Below are 27,857 nucleotides of genomic sequence, written 5' to 3' on the forward strand. Positions count from 1 at the left end.
GCGCCTGGAAAACGTTCTTCTTCTCCCTGGCCGGCCCGAGCGGGGAACAGCACTCCCAGGATGCAGTTTGTGTCAACACGGCCGCAGCCTCAGCAGCTGGGCATCCAGGGCCTGGGGCTGGACAGCGGGAGCTGGAGCTGGGCCCAGGCTCTGCCCCCGGAGGAGGTCTGCCACCAGGAGCCGGCGCTGCGTGCGGAAATGGCCGAGGGAATGCCGCCCATGCAGGTGGGTGCAGCGCCCGCGGGCGCCATGGCCGCGCCGCTGCCGTGGGGGCGGGGCGGGGCCGGGCCTCGGGGAGCCTCGCGGCTGCCGCGGTCCCGGGCGGCCGCCGAAGCGGGCCCGGCGCAGGCCCCGAGCGCCAGGCCCTTGCGCGCCGCCACGGAGCAGCTGCCCGGGCCGGTGCTGCCTGGGCCCAGGGCCCATGGGATGCAGGAACCAGGGCTGTGCTGCCCCGGACCTGGCGCGGCCGTGGCCGCTTCACTGAGCCGGGACCGGGGTTCCTCTTGGCGTCCGACCCGCCTGGGTTTGCGACAGGCCTCTTCCCGACCCACAGAGGGAACAATTCTACCATGTTTACACTGTAGTCAGTTTAATAAAAGGGTTTAAAGCTGTTTTATTACTGTCTTTCTCCGAGAATAAAGAGCAGCCCACTTTTCCTCTGTACAAGGGGTGAGCCAGGCAAAGGGCCTGGGAGGGGACTTTGTCGCCTTGGTTTAGCAAACTTGGCTGCATATTGGAATCGCCTGAGCAGCTTAAGACAACTGACTACGCCCAAACCGCATCCCTGAGCGTTGTCTTGGGGTCCTGGGGGTGAGAGAGAAGGCTCCAGTTGTTTCTTTAGGCTCCGCAAGTGATCTCAGGGTGCCTAGGACTCAGCCGGCACGGCCTTGGGTATAAAACACAAGGGGAAGAGGATTCAAGTGGCTACAGATCACTGTCTCACAGGGGAGGCTTTGAGTTGCCCTGGGACTGGACTCCACAGAAGGCCCCGGTGTCCCCACTTGACTCTCAGCCAGGACTTAGGACTTGACAAGTCAATCTGGAGTCACTGTGTTTGGTTTTGAGCAAAAGGATCAGCAGTAGGTCTTCAAACCTGGTGAAATGCACCAGCCTCTGAGTTCCCGAACTTCCACTGCCACTCTTACCCCTTCTCTGGACAAGGCCCTGGTGAAGCCTCCATAAGCCCTGTGGATGGCACTGATGGCCGGCCATCCAGCCACCGGGACCCGGCAGGGGCTGCCGTTCCTGGGGCCCTGTTCTTCTCTCTCCGTGTCGGAGAAGAATTCTTAGACACTGTGGGGTGGTCCTCTGGCTGTCACAGCTTCTCTGAATCTGAGAAAGTAGTTTGTAGTATTGTCGAAGGCCTGTCTAGCTCACCTCACAGCTGTAGGATTCCACTTTTCCCAACGGCAGAAGCAGGGAGGACAGAAAGAGAAAGGGACGCTTCTCCCTGTCCCGTGTGGGACCGAGAGTCGTTGTCAGCCCCTGTTGTCATCCAGCACACCCTGGCCACCCTCCACGCTCCTTTCTCTGCCATAGGGCTCAGCTCCCAGCCTGTACCTCCTGGAAAATAAAGAAGGAGGCTCTGGGCCATGGGGAGCCCCCTCGTCCGGAAGTAGAGAAGGAAGGGTAGAGCTTTTCCCTTTAGTCCTCATGGGACGGAAGAATGTCCCCTCTTCCTAATAAGCGATATTGCCTGGTAAACTTGTTTTCCTTTTTGCACAGTTATGAAAAAGTAGCTGTGTGTAGGACTTAACGACTCCTGGTAGGCTGTCTAGCCTAGGTGCTCGGCCTCCTCTGGCTGGTAGGCCTAGTAGGAGTGACAGGGGCTGCGAGTCTGCAAAGTGTTTGTGTTACCTGTGGCACCTGGAACCAGCTGGCGGTGCAGGGTGGTGCTCAAGAATGACCAGCTGCTTCTTTGTTCCCCAATTTCGTCATCTGTAAAGCAGAGATGATCATTCTTGCCCTAACCTGCAAGAGAGATTGCTCAGAAGATTAACTTCAGACAAGTTACACGGAAATTCCTCCCTTGAAACAAAGAGTGAGAGCCACATGGCAGGTTTGTCATTCGGTGTGGCCCACGAGGAAAGCGGCTGGGCTGTTCTGTTCAGAGAAAGGCCTGTGACATGCTAGGCAGGAGGCCATGCCCTAGACGTGCCGGGGACCAAGGCAGGTGAACTAGCAACCAGCCTGGCTCTCATAAGAAGGAAGTGGAAGAGTGGTTAGTGGGATGGATGGGTGGCTGCTCTCGCTATCACTGACGTCATTAAAGAGCACAGCCAGAGGTGCAGGCTGGGTAGAAGGAAGGTATTCCATAGCATTTGATTGGTTATCCCATTTTAGGCCCCCTTCTCTCTCACACATGTTCTTATCCTGAGCTGTCCCCTTCTCCCTTTGTACCCAGGCTCAAGAATGGGACATGGATGCCAGGCGACCCATGCCTTTTCAGTTCCCGCCCTTCCCAGATAGGGCCCCTGTCTTTCCTGACCGCATGATGCGCGAACCCCAGCTGCCCACAGCAGAGATCTCACTCTGGACCGTGGTGGCTGCCATTCAGGCTGTAGAGAGGAAGGTGGACGCCCAGGCTAGCCAGCTGCTCAACCTGGAGGGACGCACAGGAACAGCGGAGAAGAAGCTTGCGGATTGCGAGAAGACAGCCGTGGAGTTTGGGAACCACATGGAGAGCAAGTGGGCCGTGCTGGGGACCCTGCTGCAGGAGTACGGGCTGCTGCAGCGGCGCCTGGAGAACCTGGAGAACCTGCTTCGCAACCGGAACTTCTGGGTCCTACGGCTGCCCCCGGGCAGCAAGGGGGAGGCCCCCAAGGTATGTGGTGAGACAGGGGCAGGGCTAGAGGTGAGGACCGACACAGGTGAACAAACCCTTGATTTTGCCTTGTCAAGCGTAGCAGATTTCACTGGTCCATGTTGTCTCGGTGGCTATGGGAAGCCTGTGCTATGCCTTTCACTTGGTCCCGAGTGCAGAGCTGGCCCCATTCCCCACAATGACCCTATGTGCTTATGTTAGAGGCTTTGATCTTGCTCCAGCTTCCCTGAGTCGTTTAGCTGTCTGTAGAACTATGGGTCTTACTGCTTGGTTTTACTCATGTGACAGTGTATGTGCTTGTCTGAACTGGAGAAAGGCTCAAAACCATGCAGCCTAGAATCGTTTTTGAGTTATGATCACTGATTTCAGGTGGGCCCTTCTGGAATTTATAGAGTTCTGTTCTATTCCCGTTTCCACTCTCCTCTTGGTTCATCAACACTGCATTCCCAAGTCGATGGCCCTGTTCTGTATTTCTCAGAGAATGGAGGCTTCCAAAGCTGGGTATGGTGGCTCACACCTGGAATCTAAGCACTAGAGGAACTGAGGCAGTAGGATTGCCATGTGTTCGAAGGCAGTTTGAGCTACATGGTGAGTTCTAGGCCAGCCCAGGTCTATAGAGTGAGACACTTTCTCAATAAAACAAAACCAAGGCTAGAGAAATGGCTCAGTGGTTAAGAGCACTGGCTGTTCTTCCAGAGGACCCGGGTTCAATTCCCAGCACCCAGGTCAAGTGGCTCACAACGGTCTGTAACTCCAGTTCCTGGGGATCCAGTAGGGATCCAATGTCCTTCCTGGTTACCAGCATTCATTCGTGGAACACACACACTTAAAAATGAATAAATTATCCCAGCACTCAGGAGGCAGAGCCAGGCGGATCTCTGTGAGTTCGAGGCCAGCCTGGGCTACAGAATGAGTTCCAGGAGAGGCGCAAAGCTACACAGAGAAACCCTGTCTCGAAAACAAAACAAAACAAAACAAAACAAAACAAAAAAAATGAATAAATTAAAAAACAAAGCAAAACAGAGCTGGCAATGGGTTGGTAAAGGCACTCGCAGATAAGGCTGATGATTTAAGTTTGATCCAGGGGACCTAGACGGAAGAAGTGTAGACGAATTTCTAAATGGTCTTATTAAATAAAAAACATGGAGTCAGGTACAGGGGTTAAAGCTTGAGAGAGATCAGAGGAATAGGAACAGCCACAAGCTAACTTCCCCTCACCAATACCTCAGCTTCCAAAAGCGCCTTACTTCCTGTCTACCCATGCCTATATGCCTTGCTGTTCTGCCGTCTGATTTGCTCTCTCTGTCCAGCTACATCACTTCCTCTTCCTGCCCAGCTCTGTCACTTCCTGTCTGTCTGTACAGACCTCCAGACCTCCATGGTTAACTAGTGTTGGAATTTAGGGCATGTGCCACTACATCTGGCTCTGTTTCCAGTGTGGCCTTGAACTCACAGAGATCCAGACAGATCCCTGCTTGCCAAATGGTAGGATTAAAGGCATGTGCTACCATTGCCTGACTTCTTTGTTTACTTATAAATGGCTGTTTTTTCCCTCTGATCTCCAGGCAAGCTTTATTTATTAAAGCACAAATAAAATATCACCACATTTCAGCACAAGTAAAATATCACCACATAGAAGGAGAGAACTGACTCCCATAAGTTGTCCTGTTACATGCATGCTCATGCAAGGAAATGTAGCAAACAAAAAAGATGCTTCCATAAATAGAAGTATAGAAGTTCATTCCTTGGTCTGCCATCTTGGTGTACGTGGATTCTGCCTCCACCTGCCTCTGTGGCTCTGTGTCCACCCGTACCCTTCCTTCTACATCATCAGCTGTCTCCTCTATCTTAAAATCATCTTCACCATCATGCGAAGACTGTACTCCTATTTGGACCCTGCACCTCCTTCTGCCTCATTCTCATTCTCCTTCTCATCATCAGAAAAATGCCTTGAAAGAGTTCTCTATATTTGTTACATCCAATACCTCCCTACCATTTTATTACAGGCTCTTCAAATATGTACCGAAGCAGATAGAACATTGTGAGGGGCCCCTGAGTGTCCATCATGAGCTTCAGCATTCAAACTCTTGGCCGAGCTTGTTTTTTCTACTCATTTCCCAACCTTGTTTTATTTTGAAGCTAATCCTAGGCATCAGTGATTTTATTTATACTGGCCATCGTGCTGCGTGCATTTAACCCCAGCCTCTGTGGGGCAGAGACAGGCAAACCTCTGTGAGTAGGAGATCAATCTAGTCTCCATAGTGAGTTCTAGGCCAGCCAGGGCTACAAAGTGAGACCCTGTCTTTCATCATCATCATCATCATCATCATCATCATCATCATCGTCATCATCACCATCATCATCATCATCATCGTCATCGTCTTACTCATAAATATTTCAGTATCACTCTAAATTGTAAGGACTCGTTTTAGAGTATGACAAATTCCATATTACCCTGCCTCCACCACCTCCACCATGATGTTCAGATTTTCAGTGGGTTTTTTTTCTCCATTTCTTTGTTTGAATCAAAATTTAAAGAGTCGTACATGATTGGGTGACAGTTTTCAGGACTTGGGTCTCTGTAGTGTGGGTTCTGGGGTTGAACTGCTTCTGAGGCATACTTTTTTTTTTTTCTTTTCCAAGACAGGGTTTCTCTGTGTAACAGCCCTGGCTGTCCTGGAACTGCTCTATAGACCAGGCTGGCTTCAAACTCACAGAGATCCTCCTGCCTCTGCCTCCCAAGTGCTGGGATTAAAGGGGTGCGCTACCACCAGGCGTGAGGCACAAATTTTTACCCGCTAAGTCATCTTGCTGGCCTAGGACTTTTTGAAATCTGCAGGCTCTCCCTTCACTTCTTATCCTTCCGTGTACTTCATGTAGTGGAGGGACTGGGCTGTCTGGATCCTTTGTTCTCATTGAACAGGTTCATCTCTTCTCAGTATTCCAGTACACTGGTAACTGGATAACTCTCTCCACAACCAACGCCAATCAGACTTTTTATCCCCTCTTTCTCTCCTGTTGGTCTTCCTAAGACCTTCATTCTGTCCTCGGTATAAGACCATTAGTCTGGTCTCTGTCATCATCCTCTTAATCCCATCACCAGTAGCAGGTGGCTACTCCTTCCTTGAAACATCTTTCATGTGGCTTCTAGGATGCCTGTCTGTCTTCATTCTCTGTCTCGCTAGCTACTGGTCCTCAGTCTGCCTTGCTGGCTTGGCTTCCTCTTTTCATCTTCGGAGTGTTTGTGGAGTGGTCCTGGGTCAGTCAGCATTGCACCCCTTCACTCATAACTTCATCCGGACCCATGGTTTTAACTGCAGTCTATTGGCTTGTGACTCTCAGATGCACCCTTTCCCATATATCCCTCTTATATTTTCTTCTTGGATGTCAGATTCACATTTCTTCCTGTTAACTCAGCATCCTGGATTTAATAGGACCAGACTAAACTATGGGTCTTTTGCCTGAAGCCTGTTTTGTCCAAAGTCTCCCTCATCTTTGCTGGTGACAGTTCCATCCTTTCAGCCTTCAGATCAAAGCCCTAGGATGCTGCTCAGCTGCTGTCTTTCTCACATTCCTCCTCTGGTACACCTCCATAGTCTGACCGGCCCCATCACCTGCTTTTTTTTTTTTTTTTTTTTAAAGCAGTTTCTTTTTTTTTTTTAAAGATTTATTTATTTATTATGTATACAGAAGAAGGCACCAGATCTCATTACAGATGGTTGAGAGCCACCATGTGGTTGCTGGGAATTGAACTCAGGACCTCTGGAAGAGCAGTCGGTGCTCTTAACCTCTGAGCCATCTCTCCAGCCCCCCCCCCCATCACCTGCTTTAAGCCAGTCTCGTCTTGCCTTTTTATTGTCTCAGTCTCTTGACCTATCTCCTGTTCTCCATCCTTGTTTAGGTCCCATACTACAGTATATTCCTGAAAGAATAGCCACAGTGATCCCATTCACATACCTCATCCGTGGGCTAAAGATGTGGCTCACTGGTAGAATGCTTGCCTAACATGCACGGACTGATCCCTAGCACCTCATAAACTTTGGCATGGCAGCACATGCCTGTAATCACAGCACTTGGAGGTGGAAGCAGGAGGGTCTGAATTGGAGGATCATCCTAGGCTACACAGCAACTTCAAGGCCACCCCAGGGATATATGAGACCCTGTCTTTAAAAAAAAAAAAGTGTCATACTATACCCATCTAATGGCTTCTCATCTTTTTCTTTTTTAAATGTAGTTTACATGCAATCTTTGGTTTCATTTTTTTAATTACATTTAATTTAGGGGGATGAAGGGTGTGTACCACAGCATGTCTGTGGACATCAGAGGACAACCTGTCGGAGATGATTCTGACCTTCTACCTTGTGGGTCCCAGGGATGGAACTCAGGTTGTCAGGGTTGGTGGCAGGTGCCTCCACACACTGAGTCCTCAAACCTGTCCCTGGCTTCCCATCTCATTCCAAATAGACATCCAAGTTTGCTATCTTCTTGACCTCATCCCCACCACACTCCCTCTTGCCTAGTACCTGCCAGACATCTGGCCTCCTGCTGTTCTCCAGCATCATAAGATGCTCCTACCACAGGGACATTCCTCCAGGAAGCTCCTTCCCTGATTATCTGCTTCTCTAGTCAGTCCCCCAATTCCACTGGAGTTTGCTTAGCTGTTACTTAATCAGTGTGCCCTTCCATGGTCACCTGATTACCAAGGAATCAAGCCCCAAGTGAGTGTGGTAGCACATGCCTGGAATACCAGCATTTGGAAAGTAGGAAGATTTTGAGTTTGCAGCCAGCCTGGGATATGTATTGAGTTCAAAGCCAGCCTGAGCTACATAGCAGGACCCTGTCCAAATGGACAGATAAGCAACAGTGAGTACCAAGTTCTTCCTGACTCTTGAATATTTACTTTTTTTTTCCTTTTGGTTAGCTTTCCCTACTCAGAATGTAAATTATTGGTTCATGACTGTGCCTTGTGTTTATAGTGGCGATCAGCTTAGAGATGGCATGTGGAACACGTTTACTTAGTCTTTCATTGAAGAGCTCAGAGCTCCTGGGAAGGGACCATGTCTCAGTATGTCTTTGTATCCAATGGGACGCCCAGTCTATTGACACTACCAGAAGAGCTGCCCGACATCTGTGTATCGAGGCTGTAAGAAATTGAGTTGCAATAGCCCTAAGTGGATCTTGCGTCAACTGTGATTTTCATATATATTGCCTGAGTAGCATGATCAGCATCCAGTCACGTGTGTCCCTTTGCTTTTGTCTGTACCGTGTGCCTTAACATGTGCAGTGTCCTTACCTCCTGCCACTTGTTCTGATGGTTGGATGAAGCGGTAGGAGTCTCACGTTGCCCCGTGCCATTGCATGATAACGGAATCAGCAGGCCTGGGTTTGCATTCACTGTGCTGCCCTGCTGCCTTTCCTGCTATTGGGCAAGTGTACTTTTGTTGTCTCTGAGGCTCTTCAGTTTCTCCTTAAAGACGTGTAAGTAGTGAAGCAAATTCCTAGTTGGTCCCTTTGAGCTTCATTTATAACATGAAGATGACATTGTAATTGCTTTTTGGAGTTACGAGAAGTCATTGATTTTGTTTATGGGAAAACACTATGTAGTCATTGTTAGTTATTTGTTGACAGGCAGCAAATGACCCCAAAATGGTAGCCTAAAAAATAAATCATCTGATAGTTTCTGTGAGTGAGGAATCAGGAACAGCTTGGGTGGTTCTACTCAGTCAGTCCTGTGAGGTGTCAGTGTGGCCTTTGACTGGTAATGCTGTCATTTGAAGGTTGACTATAACTCCCTTACCTGGTTGATTGGACCTCCCCAAGACTGCTTGAACCTACTTATAACATAGAAGCTACCTCCCTGTTTCCTAGAATGAGGGATTCAAAGAAAGAGACTAGGATGGGTGTTGTGTATTCTATGCTATACAATTTCACTTCATTTGCTAGAAGTGAGTTACTAAATCCTGCCTGCACTCAAGAGATGGAGAATTAGGCTCTTCCAACTTGAAGGGTGTAAAAATGTTTATTGAGATAGCTCAATCAGTAACATGCTTGCCAGACAAGCATAAACACCTGAGTTTGATTCCCAGAACCCATGAAAAATAGCCAGGCATGTTGGTGTGTGCTTGGAATCACATGCTAGTGAGGTAGAGACAGAAGGATCCCGTGGGCTTGATGGCCAGCTAGTCTAGCCTAATTGATGAGCTCCAAGCCATTGAAAGCCTGTCACAAAGGAGGTGGATACCCAGACATACAGGTATACCCATATGTGAATCTGCACACACAAACATGAACACATACGCACAAAAAGAAATTACAGGTATATTTTATAACCACTACAACTCTAGAGTGCCAGGAGAGTGTTCATGAATGTTGCTTACCACAGTTAATGGCTCACTGTATGTTCTTGGGTGTTCAAGATGCATTCTCTTTATCTGTTAGGTCTAGGAAGGATATTCTCTCTGATCCTTTAGGCTTATCGTGTCCACTGATGGATTCCTAGCTAATTCATGGGAAGTCTTTCCTGTCTGAAGCTGGTCCTCAGACTCCCTTCTATCTCAGACCATGTCTTAGATTTCTATATTCTGCCACCATGAAGCTTTTAAAGAGGGATGTCTGTTTCCAACTGTATAGAAATTATTCTGAAGTTTTTACTCTCCAAAGGAATGGTAAAATAAAGTGAAGAATCAGCTGTACTGCAGATGGTGAACACACCGTGGATATATTTAGTGTTAGGTACTCACAGGTGATTGAAGAAGTGACTTAGAAGGCTGTAGAACTTTGAAGGGGACAAGGGAAGCCATCCTCAGAGAGGTAACAGTTACAATAAAAACAATGGAAAGGAGAAGAAACAGCAAAGGATAACAGCAGAGCTTCGTCTAAGGAGATGAAGGAGAAACAGCAGAGCGGACAGGAGCCAGCTGAGTGACAGGCGACGCAGTCACAGGACCCCAAAAGGAAGCTCCAGAACGGTGGTCTGGCCTAGCGAAGGGAGAGTTTAGCAGCAAGTCATGGGTGAATTTTCAGGATATAGTTTGGTTTTAGAGAATAGATGTTAGATTTTAGAGAGCTAAAATGTATATGGATTTTGAAAAAGAAAAAAACCAAACAAACAGACTTTTCTTAGGATATCCCAAGTAAAGAGCAGGAGCAGAGTGAACTGAGATAGCAGAGATCCGCCTGCCTCTGCCTCCCGAGTGCTGGGATTAAAGGCGTGCGCCACCATCACCCAGCTGGGTTTTATATATATATATATATATATATATATATATATATATATATATATATATATATATATATATATATATATATATATATATATATAATGTATGTATCTATGTATGTATCTATGTATCTATCAATCATCTATTTATTTATTTTGTGTGTGCCCCCCCCCCCATAACACAGGTGTAGAGGTAGGAATAAGTTCTCTCCTTCCACTATGTGGGTTTTGGGAATCAAGCTGGTCGTCATACTTGGTGGCAAGTGTCCTTACCCACTAAGCCATCTTCCAGTCTGAGTGAATGACAGTTTTTCTTAGGTTGAAATGACCCTCAGGAGAAAGAGCCAGTGAGAGGGAGAAACCAGAGATGTGAAAGAGTCAACACTGTTTGGATTAACTTTTGCAGATGGGAGGCAGAGGAGAAACATAGAATGAATATGGCAGGTTTGACTTAGCAAGAAGAAAAGGGCAAAGAAGGAGCTCCCTAACACCAGCCAGGGTCAGGGAGAGGTAGGAGAAGATGCCGGGAGGCCAGACAGGGCTTGGGGAGTGAAGTTTGCAGTAAACTCCCTGGGGAACATGACAAGATGTCAACACAGGGCTTCCAAAGCAGCCCTGGGGCAGTTGGCATGAGCAGATGTTGATTGCAGAATTCCTTGGTTTCATCTAGCAACCGGGAAATAAAATGGAGAAAGGGGGTCGCATGTTTCCCCAGATTGGTAGGAGTTCTCGTTCTAATTCTAGTGATGGACAGGGAGCCGTGGCCCCTGCACACAGTTGTGCATATCACACCTGCATGGGGTCCCTCGCAGTGTCATGCACCTGCTTGTGGGCTGGCAGGCCTTGCACCCAGCAGCTTTGCACCTGGCCCTGCCGGCTCTTCGTCATTCACACCAGCATCCCACACGGCCAGCTTTGTCCCTGAACATGCAGGCGTGTAGGGCTGGGTGGATTTCAGAGTGAGAGTCCGAAGCGGGTTCAGTAGGGATGTGAGAGGGGTAGGAAGGAAGCCTGTGTGGTCAGAGAGGGAAGTTCTGGGATTACTTAATGGAAGTGAAACAACTTGGTTCGGAGTGAGGCGGTGCTGGTGGAGGCTGAAATGAGTATGGACGAGGCTCCCGGTCAGAATGAAACAGCAGCTCTCTACAGCAGATCAGAGTACCTGGACTGGCAGTGACTGACTGACGGTAGCCACAGCTACAGCAGGACTTCCTCATAAGACAGGGCAGCATCCTGGAGCTGAGGCACATGCCTTTGGATTGTCCGTTTTGGTGACAAGATTTAACTTTGGGGGGCTGGAAAGATGACTCAGTGGTTAAGAGCACTGCCTGTTCTTCTAGAGGGCCCAGGTTTGATTCCCAGCACCCAAGTGGAGACTCACAACCACTGTAACTCTAGTTCCAGAGGATCTAGCCCCTCACCTGGCCTCTGCAAGCCTATAGTGTACAGCCATTCATGCAGACAAAACACTCATAAAGTAAAAATAATTAAATCTTGAAAAAAAATTAACTGTGTACACACAGGTGATCCGACCTGAAATACAGGTTTTGTTACTCAGTTTTACAGTTCTTGGCTTCCTGTTTCCCACGCTTGGTATCTCTCATATCCCTGTTATCCTGAACTCCCAAAGACGCACACTGACTATGGCTTTGCCTTCAGTGTCTAATTGTCTGAAATAGCAAAAGACAGGCGTAAGTGCTTAATGAAAAAAGAAAAGAGAGCCCAGAGATGGCTCAGCAGGTAAGGGCTCTTGCTACTGAGCCTGACAACCTGGATCCTGGTGGAATATGAGAACCAGTTCCTGCAAGTTGTCCTCTGACCTCTGCATGTGTGCCATTGCGTAGATGCTTTTACACGCATGACAACACACAGTAAATAAATAAAAGGGCAGCACTGACAGCATTGCTGTTGGCTACCTAGGAAGGCCAGCTACAGGGGATTCTGAATCCATAGGACTGAATGGATGGGACCTGGGATGTAGAAATTGGGGTGCTGGGAACAGAGGCCAAGCTCTGAGGTAGGTTGGCTCTGTGGCCCCAGGAGAGGGGGTTGAGGAACAGCAGCAGGCTGCTTACTGAAACCCTTGTTGGCCCAGGTCCCAGTGACCTTCGTGGACATTGCTGTCTACTTCTCTGAGGATGAGTGGAAGAACTTGGACGAATGGCAGAAGGAGCTCTACAGCAATCTGGTGAAGGAGAACTACAAAACCCTCATGTCCCTGGGTAAGGCTACCTCCCCTCTGCCGGCAGAGGTCTGCTGAGGGCTTCAAGATGTAAAGGTGTTGCTGAAAGTTTTCCCGTGTCCCACCTGGTCTGCAGCCGCTCAGACCCAAGTAAACACACAGAGGCTTATATTAATTAAAACCACTTGGCGTTAGCTCAGGCTTATTACTGACTAGTTCTTACACTTAAACTCAGCCCATTTCTGTTAATCCATATGTCGCCACGTGTTCCGTGGCTTTACCTGTGTATCATTACATGCTGCTCCCTGGACGACGGGTTGACGTCTTCTGATGCAGCCTTCCTCTTCCCAGAATTCTCCTTGTCTGCTTTTCCCACCTATACTTCCTGCCTGGCTACTGGCCAATCAGCGTTTTATTAAACCAGTGTACAAAAGCAATATCCCATAGCATAAAGGAGCCTAATGGAAAGGAATACAGATCTTTTTATGATAAGATGAAAATTAAAAGGGTGACAGCTGAGCCTGTCACTGTGGTAGTGTATGTGACACTACTGTTACTCTAGAGTACCATAAAATAGCAAGCTTATACCTCCTTGTGTTGTATCCTAGCAGCCTGGGGTCAACCACGGGCTGTGTGCTCTTGACTTTTGGAAACCAGTTCTTTCTACATTAGAAGCCTCAGGTCCTGTTGGCTTGCTCTCAAGGTTCCTTCCTTACTTAATGACTACCATGCTGAGGAACATTGGTACCAGAGAGCCCAGCTGCATCACCTCAATCTGAATTCACTAGTCAACTTCACATAACCCCTCTTTCCCGCTTTCTCTCCATCTCACAGACACGGATGGCCCGGTGTCCAAGCCTGATGCTCCAGTCCAGGCAGAACCCAGGGAAGAGCCTTGTGTGTGGGAGCAGCAGCATCCTGAAGAGAGAGAAATCCCAGTGGCTGCAGACACAGGTAATGGCTGTTGAGCTAGGGGTGGGAATAGGGAGGAGCAGGAGAGGAGAGCTGGGCACCCTGTACTCACACAAGGAGTTGACTCTGTGTGGGTCAGGAGAGAACAGCTCTTAATGCTCCTAGGACCCACTGCTGCCACAATTGTAATATGACCACAGGTCATGCCCTCAGGGCCTAAAACCATGCCATACTTATCGGCCTTTGATAGCTCTGAACTTACAGCCAGGGAAGAGACGGGACGTGGTATATACCTTTAATCCTAATGCTCAAGAGGCGTAAGAGGCAAGTTGATTTCTGTGAGTGTGAGGCTAGCCTGGTCTATGTAGAGAATTCAAGGCCAGCCAGGGTAGCATATTGAGACCCTATCTCAAAAAATAAAATCCAAGTAAGGAAGGGCTTGAGCTGAGACACCTCCCAGACATGATGGGGTGCATGAGGTCTTAGGTCTAGGAACAGCTAAAGGGCCCGGGCCCAGGCTCAGGGAGACTGACAGATGTGGTGGAAGTCTGCATGAGAAGTGTGGTTCTGCCTGGCCAGTTGTTCACTGCCTGGGTGTAATCCATACATCATAGCCTATTCTCGCTTTGATACACACACCTCCCAACTCACCCCAGGTCTCTTCCCTCACTCATAAAGAAACCATTAGTCCTAAGAATATCATAGTTGGCAGCTTTTACTGGGGTGGAAGACACTAGGGTCTAGCCCAAGCTGTGCCTTGGAGGACTTTCCTGGGTGCCTCTGCTTCCTGAACAGTGTTGGGCAAGGTGTGGAGTGATGCTGTACTGGTGTCTTCTGCTTCACTTATGAACTCTCACCCATTGGCTCTCGCCCCCACCACTGTCTTTTAATAATATTTTCATGGGAATGTCCAGCACTATCCTTTCTCCTTTTAGATCTTCAGTTTTATTATAGTTTATTGGTCATAAAATTCTCCCTTTTAAATTATTAACTTGGGGCTAGAGAGATGGCTCAGTGGTTAAGAGCTCTGGTTGCGCTTCCAGAGGTCCTGGGTTCTATTCCCAGCACCCACATGGTGGCTCACATCTATAGTGGGATCCAATGCCCTCTTCTGGTACAAAGGCATACATGCAGATTGAGACTCCCCCACACCATTAGCGGCTCCTCCCCACTTCCCTTTCCTGCAGTCCCAGCAAGGTAGGCCTGCCTCTGTCTTTGTGGATTTCACATGATAGATGTTTCATTTCAGTGCCTTTCCCAGGCTTCATTAAGCACCTCGGATATTCTTCGGCAGCTGTGGTTACAGATTCTAATATTGTATGGCAGATTTTTACATTTTGGGCCCTGTGAACTCAGCAGTTTCACTGAGTTATCATGAGTCACAAAACAAAGCCAGGACCACTACCCCCACTTTAGATGAAATGGGCAGACTGAAATTCAGGGAGGTTTCACGGAGCAGGATGGTGGTGGAACCAGGGCCACCCTCTTTAGGTCCTCACCCAGTCTCTCCTGTTGCCTAAGCTGTCTTCCACCAAGAGCTATTACATTGTCCTAAAACGCTCCCGAAGAAAATGCCCTGTTGGTCACAAAGCATATTCTGTGAAAAATAAAGGTTGTTGGCTTTCATGCTTAAGGATACTTTTTATTCACCCAGCATCAGGATTTGGTTGTGCCTCTGCCCAGCCTGATTGCTCCATAGAGCAATATGTTTGTGTCTGGCCACTAGTGTAAAACAAAAAAAAACAAGGGTAAGTGACTTCTGCACAAACATGCTCCACGTCTGGTCAGCCCCACCAGTTATATGCTACGCCGTCTCCAAAGCCTCTCCTTGGCTTCTCATACTTCATGCTGCTGTTGGCCTAGTCTCTCTTCTTTGAGACATGGTCTTACTCTGAGCCTAACCTGGATTAGAACTCATTATGTAACTCAAACTGACCTCCAACTCATGGTGATCCTCCTGCCTCAGCCTCTTGACTGCCAGGATTGCATCCATGAGCCATCATCATATCCTTTTTCTTATCCCTTTTTCTTGAATATTCTCACTTCTCTGCTGCTGGGACTTTCTGCTCCACAGGGTCCCATATGACTCCAGTAGGGAGCCAAGACTCTTGTACTGTCCCCTAGAAGTGCTGACAACCATGAGTCTGACCGCGGAACATCTCGGTGACCAACATACTGGTAGAAGATTCTCAGAAGTGTGGTTCTCTCTCCCCAGGAACAGAGCCCCTGGTGCCTGCACAGGACATGTCCTCCCAGGTAAAGCGAGAGGAAACCTTGTGTGTTCGGGCCCAGAGGGGCCTGGAAGAAAGAGCCATCCCCACAGAATCCATCACTGGTAAGTGAGCCAAATCGCCACTTGGCCCAGGAGAGGTGAGGTGAGGAATGGTCTGTAGCCCCCGAGGGTGTCAGGCTGGAGGGCCGTGCTAGCAAAGGAAGAGGTATGAGTGCGGAACTGGGCTGAGACAAGGCTTCTGCAGAGCACAGACTCGGAGTTCAGCATTGAGGGTCTAGAGCCACATTCAGCCTTGCTTGTTTGGTTTTTTCTCCGTTGTCTAGTAAGTTTTGGATTGTCCCTCTGTCCCTATAAAAACAGCTTAGTACAAGCACTTTATTGGGCTCTGTGGGTGGCAGAAGATAGAAGCCATAAGATCTGTTCCTAGACCCAAAGATACATTACACAAATGTTTATGGGCTGCCACTTCCAGGCCAGGCACCCCGTTGCTGCATGCCATGGGGAGCTGCCCCTCCATGGTGTTTCAGCTGGGCTGTATTTAGATGAGAATCTGCTGTGGCAGGTGTGTGCATGAGGCCCAGTTCTCCAGGAGACAGAACCAGTGGTTTGTGTGTATGCAGTGAGATCATGTACATGTACATATGGAGAGGGATTTGTTTAACTGGCTAATGTAGTGGCTGACAGATCCAAAATTTGCTAGCAAGTAGGCTAGCCGGATGGGATCTGGGAAGACTGGTGTTGCAGCTCCGTTCACAAGATTGTCTGCTGACAGAACCCCTTCTTCCCTGGGTTGGCCATCTTTTTTATTAAGACCTTCACCACGTTGGATGAGGCCCATCCCCATTATAGTGGATCATCTGCTTTATTTAGTCTACTGACTTAAATGTTAATCTCACCTGAAAAAACAAATACCTTCATAATAAAATCCAGAATGATGTTTGACCAGATATCTGAGTATTGTTGCCAAGTTGACACTAAAAGTAGCTACCATATGCTACTAATGAATGCTCCATCCCTCCTCCAGGAAAGCCTGAGACACACAGGCAAGTGACAGCAGCTGAAGGGCAGACAGGATCTGTGCCTTCACTGGTTGTCAAATGGATTCCTTAAATGTATGAAGTCTCTAGAAACCATTAAGAGATTTAAAAAAAAAAAAAAAAAAAAAAAAGGCTATGTAAAGGATAAATTGGGGTTTGATTAAAAAAAAAAGAAAGAAAAAAAAATTTTGATACAGAGACTAATGTAGCCAAGGCTGCCTCAAACTTACTATGTAGTCAGGGGTGACCCTGAACTTCTGATCCTCCTGCCTCCACCTCCCAAGTGTGGGGGTTACAGGTGTTAAATACCAGTTAGTAGCTTGTGAAAAAAAATGTTTGTCTTAGAAAAGTTCCATTCAGATACTGATGAAAGGCTTCCCGGGGAAGGCTGTTTTCCTGGGAAGTGCCTGCATGAGGTCCCTTCTGTGGAGGTCATAGCACCAGAGGAGAGAACTCATCCTGGTTAGTAAGTCTCTGGAGACATTCTATATCCTGTTCACTGCCCTGGGACATTCACTGACCTTCAGCCACAGCTCCATTCATTATGGCCAGAGTGGGTGCAACCTTTAGTTAATTGGGATAGTTTATTTATTCTTATCCTTGACTTTTAGGGAAAACAAATAATTGCATGAAATCAGAGTCACTACAAACACAGACTGGTGGGAATTCTCTCCTCTCTAATACCTTTGCCTTTGTTCTCCTGAGTAGACTCCCCAATCTCCGCCCAGGACCTCTTGTCCAGGATTAAGCAAGAGGAACAACAGTGTGTGTGGGACCAGCAGGACTTGGCAGAGAGAGATATTCCCACAGATCCCAACTCAGGTGAGAGAGATGTCAGAGGGAATTACTAAATTTGGCATTCATTGTGTCCATGGAACTGATACAAAAATTACCTTAGCATTGCTTTTTGAAGATTCAAAACAAAAGTCTTCTAAAAGCTATGTGTATTTATGTGTCAAAGAGCAAGTAGTTTATATTTTCTAGAATTTCTTTTCCTTTTTTTTCCAGGACCTATTTTATTTTTACTTATTTGTATGTGGGTGCCTACAGAGGCCAGATTCCCTGGGGCTCGAGTACAGAAAGTTATGAGCTGCCATGTGGGTGCTGGGAACTGAACTTGGGTCCTCTGCAAGAGCAGCAAGTGCTCTTAATCACAGGGCCATCCCTCCAGTCCCTTTCTGTATTTCATTTGTATCTCCCCTGAAAATTCTGGGGAGGTTCCAGCTGTTTAGGGAAACTCACCCCTCTGGGCTGGGGATGGTTTATGTGAGTTTGTAGAGCGGGGAGGTCTCACCCTACCCTCTGTATCTGGGAGAGAGGATGGCAAATTGAGCCTAGGAGTCCATTGAGGGGACCAGGCAGATGGAAGCACAGTCCCCTCACAGAGTCCCCGGGTCTTGCCATGGCTTGTCAGTGGCTGCTGCTTCTGCACTATTGGTCAGACCAGCCAACTGTGACTCTTCCGGCCTTCAAAGCTGAGCTTCCCTCCAGCATAGTCTCTCTGGAGTTCAGTGGATAGTGGATGCTCAGAGAAAAATGAATAAAGTCTTAAGATTGCCTTTTTTCCTGACAACAGAATCTCTCATCTCAGCACATGACATTTTGTCCTGGATCAAGCAGGAAGAGCAGCCGTATCCATGGGGCCCACGTGACTCGATGGAAGGAGAGCTTGGACTAGACTCCGGCCCAAGTGAGTAATCTGTGCCTCTTCTAGAAGCCTGGGGTCCTTGGTTCGGAGCAGCTGAAGCAGCAGGAGAGCTGCTTTCTCCAGCCTACTCCCTTCTCGGGTGATTTGCTGGTCACAGCCTTTTAGAGTCTGGAGGAACTGTCACTGGATGGGAGAGGTGTGAGTCCTCGTTTGAAGTGGAATTTAGAGCAGTCATTTTTGCAACCTGTTGGCAAACTAGGATGATGTAGGGGAGAACCAGAAGATTGGCCACTGGCATTGGAAGAAGTGATAGTAGCAGCCACCTCAGTAGCCCCTAGCCACCATTTCTAGATTTGGTGTTTTTAATTTACTTAAAGTTTATGTTTTAGAGTGTTTTGGGCAAAGGCTCATGTAGCCAAGGATGGCTTTGGACTCCAGATTCTCCTGTTTCCACCTCTTCAGTGCTGGGATTGTAGGCCTTTGACCACAAACCTGGTTTTATGTGGTTCTGAGGATCAAACCCAAGGCTTTAAACGTACTAGGGTAGGCATTCTAACAACGGAGGCACATTCCTGCCCTTTAGGTCCGGCCTGGAGGGCATGGGAAGTAGCTCGGCAGGCACTGCCAGGAAGGTCTGCTCAGCCCTTGTCCTTGGCCCCACCGCCCCTTTCTCCAGGTGGGCCTGAAGGAGCCTTTCCTTGGGTCTGTGCAGGCGTGGCAACAGATCTGGGAAAGCCCCCAGGAAACTTGCTACGCTTTGCAAAGGGCTATTTCCTACTTTAGTTTGGATATGATAACTCACAGAACATTTTGAGTCAGGGTATTTTATTTGGGGGACAGCTTTGAGCCCTAGCATTTGGGAGGCAATGCCCAGAGTTGCAGAGGCATGAGGATCTAGAAATGTTTGTCCCTTCAGTTACTACAGCCTTTTTGTAAGGCTTCTCTCTTTCTCCTGGAGGGAACCTGCCTCCTGCTTATTAACACTAGAATTTGAAAGCATTTCACCCGTGCTCCTTTGGGGTTAAGACGGCTCTAGTACAGCAATCTTTGGTGTCCAGCACCCTCAGCAGGTGGCTCCCAATCCCGTGTAATTCCAGCTCCAGAGGCTCTATCACCTTAGCCTCCATGGGCATTGCACTCATGTGTACACACCCACACACAGATACATATAAGTAGAATGAGATCTCTAAAACCTTTGGATTGATTTATTTTAGTTTATGTGTATAGTGTTGTCCACATGTATGTCTATGCACCATTTAAATGTGGATGTCATTGGATCCCCTGGAGCTGGAGTTATAGACAATTGTGAGCTCCCAGGTGGGTGCTGGGAATTGACTCTGGGTCCTCTGCAAGAGCACGTGTTCTTAACCACCGAGACATCTCTTCAGCCCCATAGATAAATCTTTTTTTTTGTTTAATGGCAGCTTTAGTACAGTGGTTTCCAGGAAGAGCTAGATGGACTAGATGGATGCTTTGGAAGATGTGGTGTTATGTGTAAGAATCTTCTGGAAAGGGATTGGCAGGAAAGAGGGTGGCAGAGGCAGAGGGTAAGATGCAGGGACAGGTACTAGCTGGCCGGCCAGCCTCCTTCCCAAGTCCTAGCCTTGCACAAGAGAGAGTGCACGCACAGGGTGTCCTTGTTGGACTCAAGGTCAGACTTCAGCCCAGCTGGATGTGGTATTTCAGTGAAAGAGGCTCCTTATTTTATGTATTAAATGTGAATTGAGACTGTAGGGAAAGATTGGAAATTTAGTTCGCTAAAAACTACTGTGAGTGAGACTCTATTAGGCAGGTTTGGGTAGAAGTTTGGAGTCCATTGGCTACTATTTGCTTCCAGAGGAGGCTGAGTTAGGTCCTCTCTACCCAGATGCCCTGTGTTTTGAAGGCACTCATGAAATTTCCATGTTAACCACTGCCTTGGGTCAAAAGAACGGGCCCCACCTTTTCTAGTTTCTGTTTATTGAACAGTAATTTACTAGTGCCTACTCAGTGCTCTGTGGTGTTGTAAATACACAGGACAGGCAGGGAAGGAAGACCTTTTCCTCTGTGGGAAGGACAAGGGCAATAAACAGGCCAACAAGCAATCACATTAAGTAAAGGCAGAGTGTGGCCAGGGCGCCAAGGTGCCAGATCAGGAAGAAGGGAGCAAGCAAGAGGGCTTAGGGCAAAAGAACCAGGAAAAGCCTCCTGGGAAAGGGGGCTGAATGTGCTCTAGACCCCCAAAAAGAGGAGACACGGGCCTATCTGGAATAGTACACTAGAGGGAAGTGCAAGGGCAAAGCCAGGGAGGCTTTAGGAGCTTTTAGGAGCTGGGGCTGGGGCAGTGGGTAGAGCTCCTATATCGTGTGTGTGTGTGTGTGTGTGTGTGTGTGTGTGTGTGTGTGTGTGTGCTCAAAGAACAATTTGTTGGAGTCAGTTCTCTCCTTCCACCATGTGGGTTCTAGCTATCACACTCAGGTCATCAGGCAAGAATTGAGTGCCTTTATCCAATAAGCTATCATGCCAGCCCCGGACTGTATCTAATAAGGAAGGAGCCTAGCAGAGGGAGTTCAATAGGGTAATGTAACAAGATCTAATTGCCTTACTCTCAAATGTGCCTGGCCATTTTTTTCTTGTACGTGTTGGAGTGTTTTATCTGTATGCATGTATGTGCACTGTATGTATGTTTGGTGCCTGAGGCCAGAAGATGGTATTGCATCCTCTGGAACTGGCGTTATGGACAGTGGTAAGCTGCCATGGAGGGGCCGTGCTGGGAATTAAACCCAGATCCTCTTCAACAGTCCTGTCCGGCCCCCTGGTTTCCATTTTTACAAGGTCAGTTCAGAAATGGGAATGGTGGGTTTAGAGCTAGATGGGAAGCTGAGGAAATGTTTGTAAGTTGGTAAGTTTGCAATAAGCCAAGTGAAGTCAGAGTAGGCGCAGTAGCAGTACTCGTGGAGAGAAGGGACATGTGTGAAGGAGCCATTAGGAATGCTTCAGTGCATGGCAGGACGGTTTGCTGAAATGCTCAGCCTGGGGAACAGGCAAGTAGCCATGGAAACGGAGTGTTCTGCATTTGACTATTCATATCTTAGGCGACTTTCAAGAAGTGAGCTGAGTAGATGAGTATAGGGGTCTGGAGTTCAAGAGAAAGTTTAGAGCGTGATAGGTTGAATGACTTCAGACACCATCTACCTGGTTGAGTCTAACATGGCACTCACTTCAGATATGAGTATCCAGTTTGTGAGGCTTCAGGCCACCTCTACCCAGGACTCCAAATTCTGGGATTCCTGCTGCCTCTCAAGTTCAAACACATTATAGAATTCCCTGCAAAATTCAAGGATGCGCTGTGCTTAGAATTGCAGTTTTATTATAGCCAATTGATTCAAATCAGAACCAGCAGAAGGAAGATGTCTGGATAGGTCTGTTGGGTCCTTTCCCAGTGGAGTCAGGATATTCCATGCTTCCAACACATTGATATGTAGCAGTATGCAGAGTACTGCCACCCAGTGAAGCTTCCCTAAGCTTCAGTGTCCAGAGTTTGACTGTGACTGACTGATTGAGTCAACGCCATGAGATCCAACTCATTCTCTGTCATCCCCTCCCTCGAAGTCGAGTGACAAATCCCAACTTTAATTAGGAGTTGATCTTGCTGGCATGGCCAGCCCCATCCTGAGTCATCTTATTAGTGGCAACTGTCTGGGGTACACACTGAGCCCATTAACGTACTCCATCAGTGCCCACTTGGAGCAATAAGGACACTTCTGTTAATAATTTAGAAACCTCCAAGGACTTAGAGGCTACATTCCCAGGACCAGGATCAAAGAATCAAATAATTACATTAGTTGTTTCAAGGCTTGTGGGTTGTGTGAGCCCTTAAACCACACAGACGACAGTGAAGGAAAGAAATCTCAGTAGAGACCAAAACATGGCCTCACTGAGGCTAGAAGAAAATAATCTCTTGGATGGAAGGGAGGGAAAAGTTATGTCAATCTCCCAAGAGAGATTGAATATGCTTGGCATGGAAGAGGCTATTGGATTATTCACGACCCTGAGGCTGGAGATTATTCATGACCTTCACAAAAGCTGTTTCTAGCTGGTGTGGTGGCGCACACCTTTAGTCCCAGCACTTGGGAGGCAGAGGCAGGTGAATCTCTGTGAGTTCAAAGCCAGCCAGGGCTACATAGTGAGACCTTTGTCTTAAAAACAAAACAAAACAAAACAAAAACAGCTGGGGATGTAGTTCAGTGGTGGAATGCTTGCCCAGCATGTGTAAGGTCCTGAATTCAAACCTGAGCAGGCAGGGAGGGTTGATGAAGTGGTGAGAGCAAATGTGAGTGGCTCTGACTCCTGGTAAAATATGGCTGTGTTAAAGAACAGGGAAATGAGCGGAGGTGGCGGCAGGTGGGGCAGGGCACATGGGATCTGGGATAATTTTTTCCTTTATTTTATGTGTATGAGTTTTTGCCTGGATATATGTCTTTGCACATGTGTGTGCGTACCCAAGGAGGTCAGAAGGGGTCATCAGATTCTTTGGGACTAGAGTTACAGATGGTTGTGAGAAGCCTTGTGGGTGCTAGAAACCTAACACAGGCCCTCTAGAAGGACAGCAAGTGCTCTTAATCACTGAGACATCTATCCAGCTCCAATACCTGGACTCTTAACCCCTTTAGAGCCCTGATTTCAACTACCTTGAGGGATAAAAAAGTTTATTCTTCTCTGTAACTAGAGCAGGCAGTTCAGGGTCAGGCTTACTTGATTTGAGGACCCAACTATGTTTTTGAGGAACTAGGTTTTTTTCTACCTCTTTCAGTGGCCACCATTGCCATGGTACCAACTTTGGGCTGATGTCAACATCCCATCAGCTATTCCAAGCATCACATACAGACCTGATGAGAAGAGGAAAGTATTCTGTTCCTACTAACTCTAAAGCAATGTTTCTCAACTTGTGCATCACCACTCCTTCTGGGGGGTGGAGTAATCCTTTCACAGGGGTCTCCTAAGACCATCAGAAAACACAGATATTTACATTACGATTCGTAACAGTAGCAAAATTACAGTTGTGAAGTAGCAACGAAAATAATTTTATAGTTGGGGGTCACCACAACATGAGACCCTGTATTAAAGGGTCACAGCATTAGGAAGGTTGAGAAGCACTGCTCTAAAGGATAAGGAACCTTCCAGAAGTCTCCCAGGAAACTTCTCACACCTACTTACAGATCTCAGTCTCTTGCTTGTATCTGAATCTTCACTGGCAGTAACTAGAAAGTGGAAGCGCCCATGCGCGGCGCAGGAGGAGACACAGCTGGAAGAGGAGGTGGGTGTGGTAACACAATTGCAGGGTGGGAACGCAGAAGTCACTGAAGGCAAGAGCCCAGGCACCGGCCTGTGGGAAGGGCCCTCAGGACAGGTGTGCGGTTTCTTCAGCTCATGCAAGTGCCTGAGAGAAGCTGGGGGATTGGGATTCTCTAGGCAACCGAACTGAGGAGGATCAAAAGCCACCAGGGTGTTGGCTGCTGAGTGACTGCACTGCTAGACCCTGAGTGCTGGACTGGGACAGAAAGCAAAGACTGGGTGGCAGGCAGGACAGACCGTGGAGAAAGTGGACTTCTGCTCCTGCCGAGATTCCAGAATTATCGGGGTGGGGTTGTAGGTGGGTTCCCCAGGAATTAATGAGCATATGAAAGGAGTGAAGAAACAGGCCTTGGTGGAGAAGCAGCAAACCCACATTGTAGCCAGTCCCACACAATGCTGTGGAGCCAGGATAGTGCATTTGAGCATCCGGCATACAGGTGAGAATGCATTTGGCTTTTGCTCCGGCCACTCCTATAGAAATATTGGTCAGGGTTCACTAGGCCTGAAGGGAGGGTAGCCTGGCCTGCGTAAGGTGGTGTTTAGGAGCTGGCTTTGGATGCCAGTGAGTCAAGGATGGGGTACAAACATGGTAGTTGTGACCTGAGAAGCTGCCTCCATTTGACCCTGCTCCCAAATGGGAGTACCGAGGAGCAAAAGGGGTGGATAAAAATTCACCTTCTTCACCATCTGAATGGGGGTCAGGTCCTGGGTGGGCGGAGCTGGGACCCATAACACGGTATGATAGAAGAGGAGGCATAAGACTCCTAAATATAGGGAATTGAGGTCATTGTTCTGACACAAAGAGCCTGGACTCTGCCCATTGCACCTCTACACACACACACACACACACACACACACACACACACTGGTACCCAGAGCTTTGGGACTCTTGGCCTGGAGATGCTGGGGTGCAAGGGAAAGACACTACTGCCTGGGTAGAAGCAGTTTCCTGGTGAGCCATGCTGTGAAATGACACTACAGTTTTGTCAGAGGCCAGGCCCCCTTAAATCCTGACAGGACTCACACCATCCTAGTCACCCAACTTGCCTTTTCAGGCCTGGTGCCCTAATTGCACATCCTTCTGAGGTTTGGGCCTGAGCTCACTGTGCTCCATTCTGGTAATCCTCTAGAGGGTTTTCACCTAGGGCAAATTCTCGCCTTCCCATTGAGAGAATCTCTGAAGATTAATTAGCATTGTCCCTCAGACTACAGCTATTTTCCCTCAAGACTGGTTTTCTCTGTCTAACAGCTCTGGCTGTACTGGACTCACTGTAGGCCAGGCTGGCCTCAGACTCACAGAGATCCTCCCTCCTGCCTCTGCCTCCCGAGTGCTGGGATTAAAGGCATGTGCCACCACACCCAACTCAGTCTATCTTTACAAAATTTTAAATATGTGTGTGTGTGTGTGTGTGTGTGTGTGTGTGTGTGTTGGGGAGGGGGTGTTGCTTGCATGTATGTCTATGCTCCCTGTGCGTGCCTGGTGTCTGTGGAGGCCAGAAGAGGGCATCAGATCCCGCCCGCCTAGAACTGGAGTTAGACAGTTGTGAGCTGCATTGTGGATGCTGGAATCCAATCCAGATCTTGAGAAAGAGCTGGCACTCTAGACCCCTGAACAGGCTACCTTTGAAGTTGACTTCTGGGTAGCAGAAGTATCTGGAGGCCTTTCCTATCCCTAATCCTAATGCTCAGGGGCTTTGGTGAGCATTCGGGCTCAGCCTATCAGAGAAACCGAGGCCCTGAGGATCCAGCCCCCTCTAGGACACTGTGGGCTCCTGAAGAAGAGCTATCAGTGTGTCACTTCTGTCTCTCTCCTCGCCTCCAGGTGACAGCCTTTTGCTGGTGAAGAATCCAACCCCAGCTTCTGCGCAGCCGCAACCCCAGCCTCACCAGCAGAGCCTGCCCGCCTTGGCGGTGCCGGAGAACCCTGGAGGCCCCGGGAGCCGCAGCCTGCTGGAGGACGGCTTCCCCGCGCTTCCCGGGGAGCGCAGTACTGGAGGCGAGACTCAGCCCAGCGGGGAAGGCAGCGCGGGAGGTGGTGGCGGTGGCGGCGGCGGCAGCGGCGGCGGCGGCACTGGTGCGGGTAGTGGCAGCAGTACGGGAGCAAGTGCGGGCAATGGCTGCGGCAGCTGCTGCCCGGGCGGCCTGCGGCGGAGCCTCCTGGCTCACGGCGCGCGCAGCAAGCCCTACTCTTGCCTGGAGTGCGGCAAGACCTTCGGCGTGCGCAAGAGCCTCATCATCCACCACCGCAGCCACACCAAGGAAAGGCCCTACGAGTGCGCCGAGTGCGAGAAGAGCTTCAACTGCCACTCCGGCCTCATCCGCCACCAGATGACACACCGTGGCGAGCGGCCCTACAAATGCTCCGAGTGCGAGAAGACCTACAGCCGCAAGGAGCACCTGCAAAACCACCAGCGGCTGCACACGGGCGAGCGGCCCTTCCAGTGCGCGCTCTGTGGCAAGAGCTTCATCCGCAAGCAGAACCTGCTAAAGCACCAGCGCATCCACACGGGCGAGCGGCCCTACACGTGTGGCGAGTGTGGCAAGAGCTTCCGCTACAAGGAGTCACTCAAGGACCACCTGCGCGTGCACAACGGCCCTGGCCTGGGGGCCCCGCGGCCGCTCCAGGTGCCGCCAGAGCGAGACTAGGGTTGGGCTGGAGGGCGGGGAGGACCGGACTGAAGTTGGGGCGGGCCAGGGTTCCTGAGGACCAACCCTCCTGCCCCACGGTTCTCAGCGCACCTCCCCGCCCTCTCCCCACCTCCTGCTGGAAATCGGCACAGGAATTGCACTCCAGACAGGGTATTCCAAAGGGTGGACCGGGGTACCCCAGTACTGTCCAACCCTCGTGGACAGTCCAGCTCATCTCATAGGGTGGACCCAGTGGCCAGGGAAGGTTCCAGAGGGACAGCAAGGCGGTAGGAATCGTTTGGACACGCCTCGAACTTCCTAGTGTGTCCACTGGCCGCTGGGGCCACAGATTCTGATCAGGGAAAGTGGCCAGGGAGTCTCAAAACCCTTCTGAAATAAGGAAATACGATCCATCCTAAGGTGAGGAGACGCCCTGAAAAAGAAAGATGCAATGGGAAACCGAGGGGTGCGCTAAGGGTGACATTCTCATGACAACACTGCCTCGCGCTCTAACAGCGCTTTGTACTTTTTTAAAAAGTGTTTTCTATCCGTTATCTATTTACACCCTTAGCTTATCCCTTCGAGATAGGTGGGGTAGGATATTCCCGATGTGGTAAGTGAGGAAAGTGAGACACGGTGAGACAGTTGTTGAGCAAGACCACATGAGAACAGTGTGGCCGAGCCGCACCGGGCTCCAGCCCAGTGCCGTGTCCCCAGCGCACACACTGCCTACCTCTGTCGGTCTCAGACCGCTCTCACCTGGCCTTCCTGGTCTCTTTCCTCTCTCCCTTCCCTCCTCGGATCCCCCAAATTCTCTCAGAAGCAACAGGGGCCAACTCCTGGGGTTACTGGGAACGGGGAACTGATTGGCTGTAAAATGTCTAGGCTTGTTCTTGGGAAGGCCCTTTCTTCCTTGACGTGAGCCTGGGCCCCCAGCCTGTCTTTCCCAATTCTGATCATTCAGTCAGGTGCAGCAGCAGCTTTTCACTGCACAGTTAAGGCCAGGCCCTCCAGAGGCAGCTGGTGCCCTGGGTCAGACCTCACCCTGATGATTTACTCCAGCTTCCCAGGGCACAGGGTGAGGAAAGACAGGCTGCCAGAGTAGCCACCAAGGAATGAGACTCTGCCCAAGAGGGCTGGGCAAGTGGGTGCTAGCGCCTGAGCTCTCTCCTGCCCTGGGCATCCCAGTTGGTGCTATCTGTTAACTGACTGTGCTCATGGACATGGACACAGACCTACTATGCTCTGACCCTGCAGGCGCCTTGGGAAGCGCCCAAAGGACTCCTTTTCATGTTGGTGCATCGCTCCATGGCTCCCAGCACCGCAGCCGGGGGCCAGTCTCCATTTCAGCATCTTGCATGGCCAGGCACTGGGGTGGGGTGGCGTGCCCCAGGACCCTTGTTTGTGTCAAAAATGGCTTTCCTGCTCCTCTTGTGGATCCTGTTTCTCTCCCAGCTAGGGAGCGTGGCGGGTGCCAGCATTTCATGGCACCACCTTTGTGAGCGCTCTGCTTCTGTCCTTCCGCTCATCTGCGCTGCTCCGCTTTCCTCAGACCCCTTTTTGCCGTGCAAAGGGAATTCTTGAAATTAAATAAAAGGTATCCAGATTGCAGACTGCATGTTCCCAAAGCTGGGGGGTCCTCCAGCATGGCATCCTACAGCAGACCTCAATGAACTGCAACCCAATAAGCTGGGATTTCTTCACTAAGCTTTTTGAAGGAGGCTGATCTTAGGAAAACAAGTTATCTTGAAATATGTGCAAGGGAGTGTTCAGTGGAGTTCTGGTAGAGTAGGAGGGGACCCTCCAGTTCAGGGATTGTTTGGGAGGGGACAATATACTA

The 27,857-nt window shown here is 49.2% G+C and overlaps 1 protein-coding gene across 1 annotated transcript; it reads left to right on the forward strand.

Annotated features, from left to right (window-relative positions):
* Positions 1 to 27,628, forward strand: Znf282 (zinc finger protein 282). The gene is made up of 8 exons (XM_059257683.1): positions 1 to 225; positions 2,405 to 2,824; positions 12,139 to 12,265; positions 13,060 to 13,179; positions 15,353 to 15,472; positions 17,116 to 17,229; positions 17,984 to 18,097; positions 25,212 to 27,628. Exons 1-8 carry the CDS (start codon positions 61 to 63, stop codon positions 26,033 to 26,035), a joined length of 2,004 nt encoding a protein of 667 aa, XP_059113666.1. The 5' UTR covers positions 1 to 60; the 3' UTR covers positions 26,036 to 27,628.
* The last annotated feature ends 229 nt before the right edge of the window (positions 27,629 to 27,857 follow it).

This window comes from Peromyscus eremicus, chromosome 3 (assembly GCF_949786415.1).
Source record: "Peromyscus eremicus chromosome 3, PerEre_H2_v1, whole genome shotgun sequence".
NCBI lineage: Eukaryota > Metazoa > Chordata > Mammalia > Rodentia > Cricetidae > Peromyscus > Peromyscus eremicus.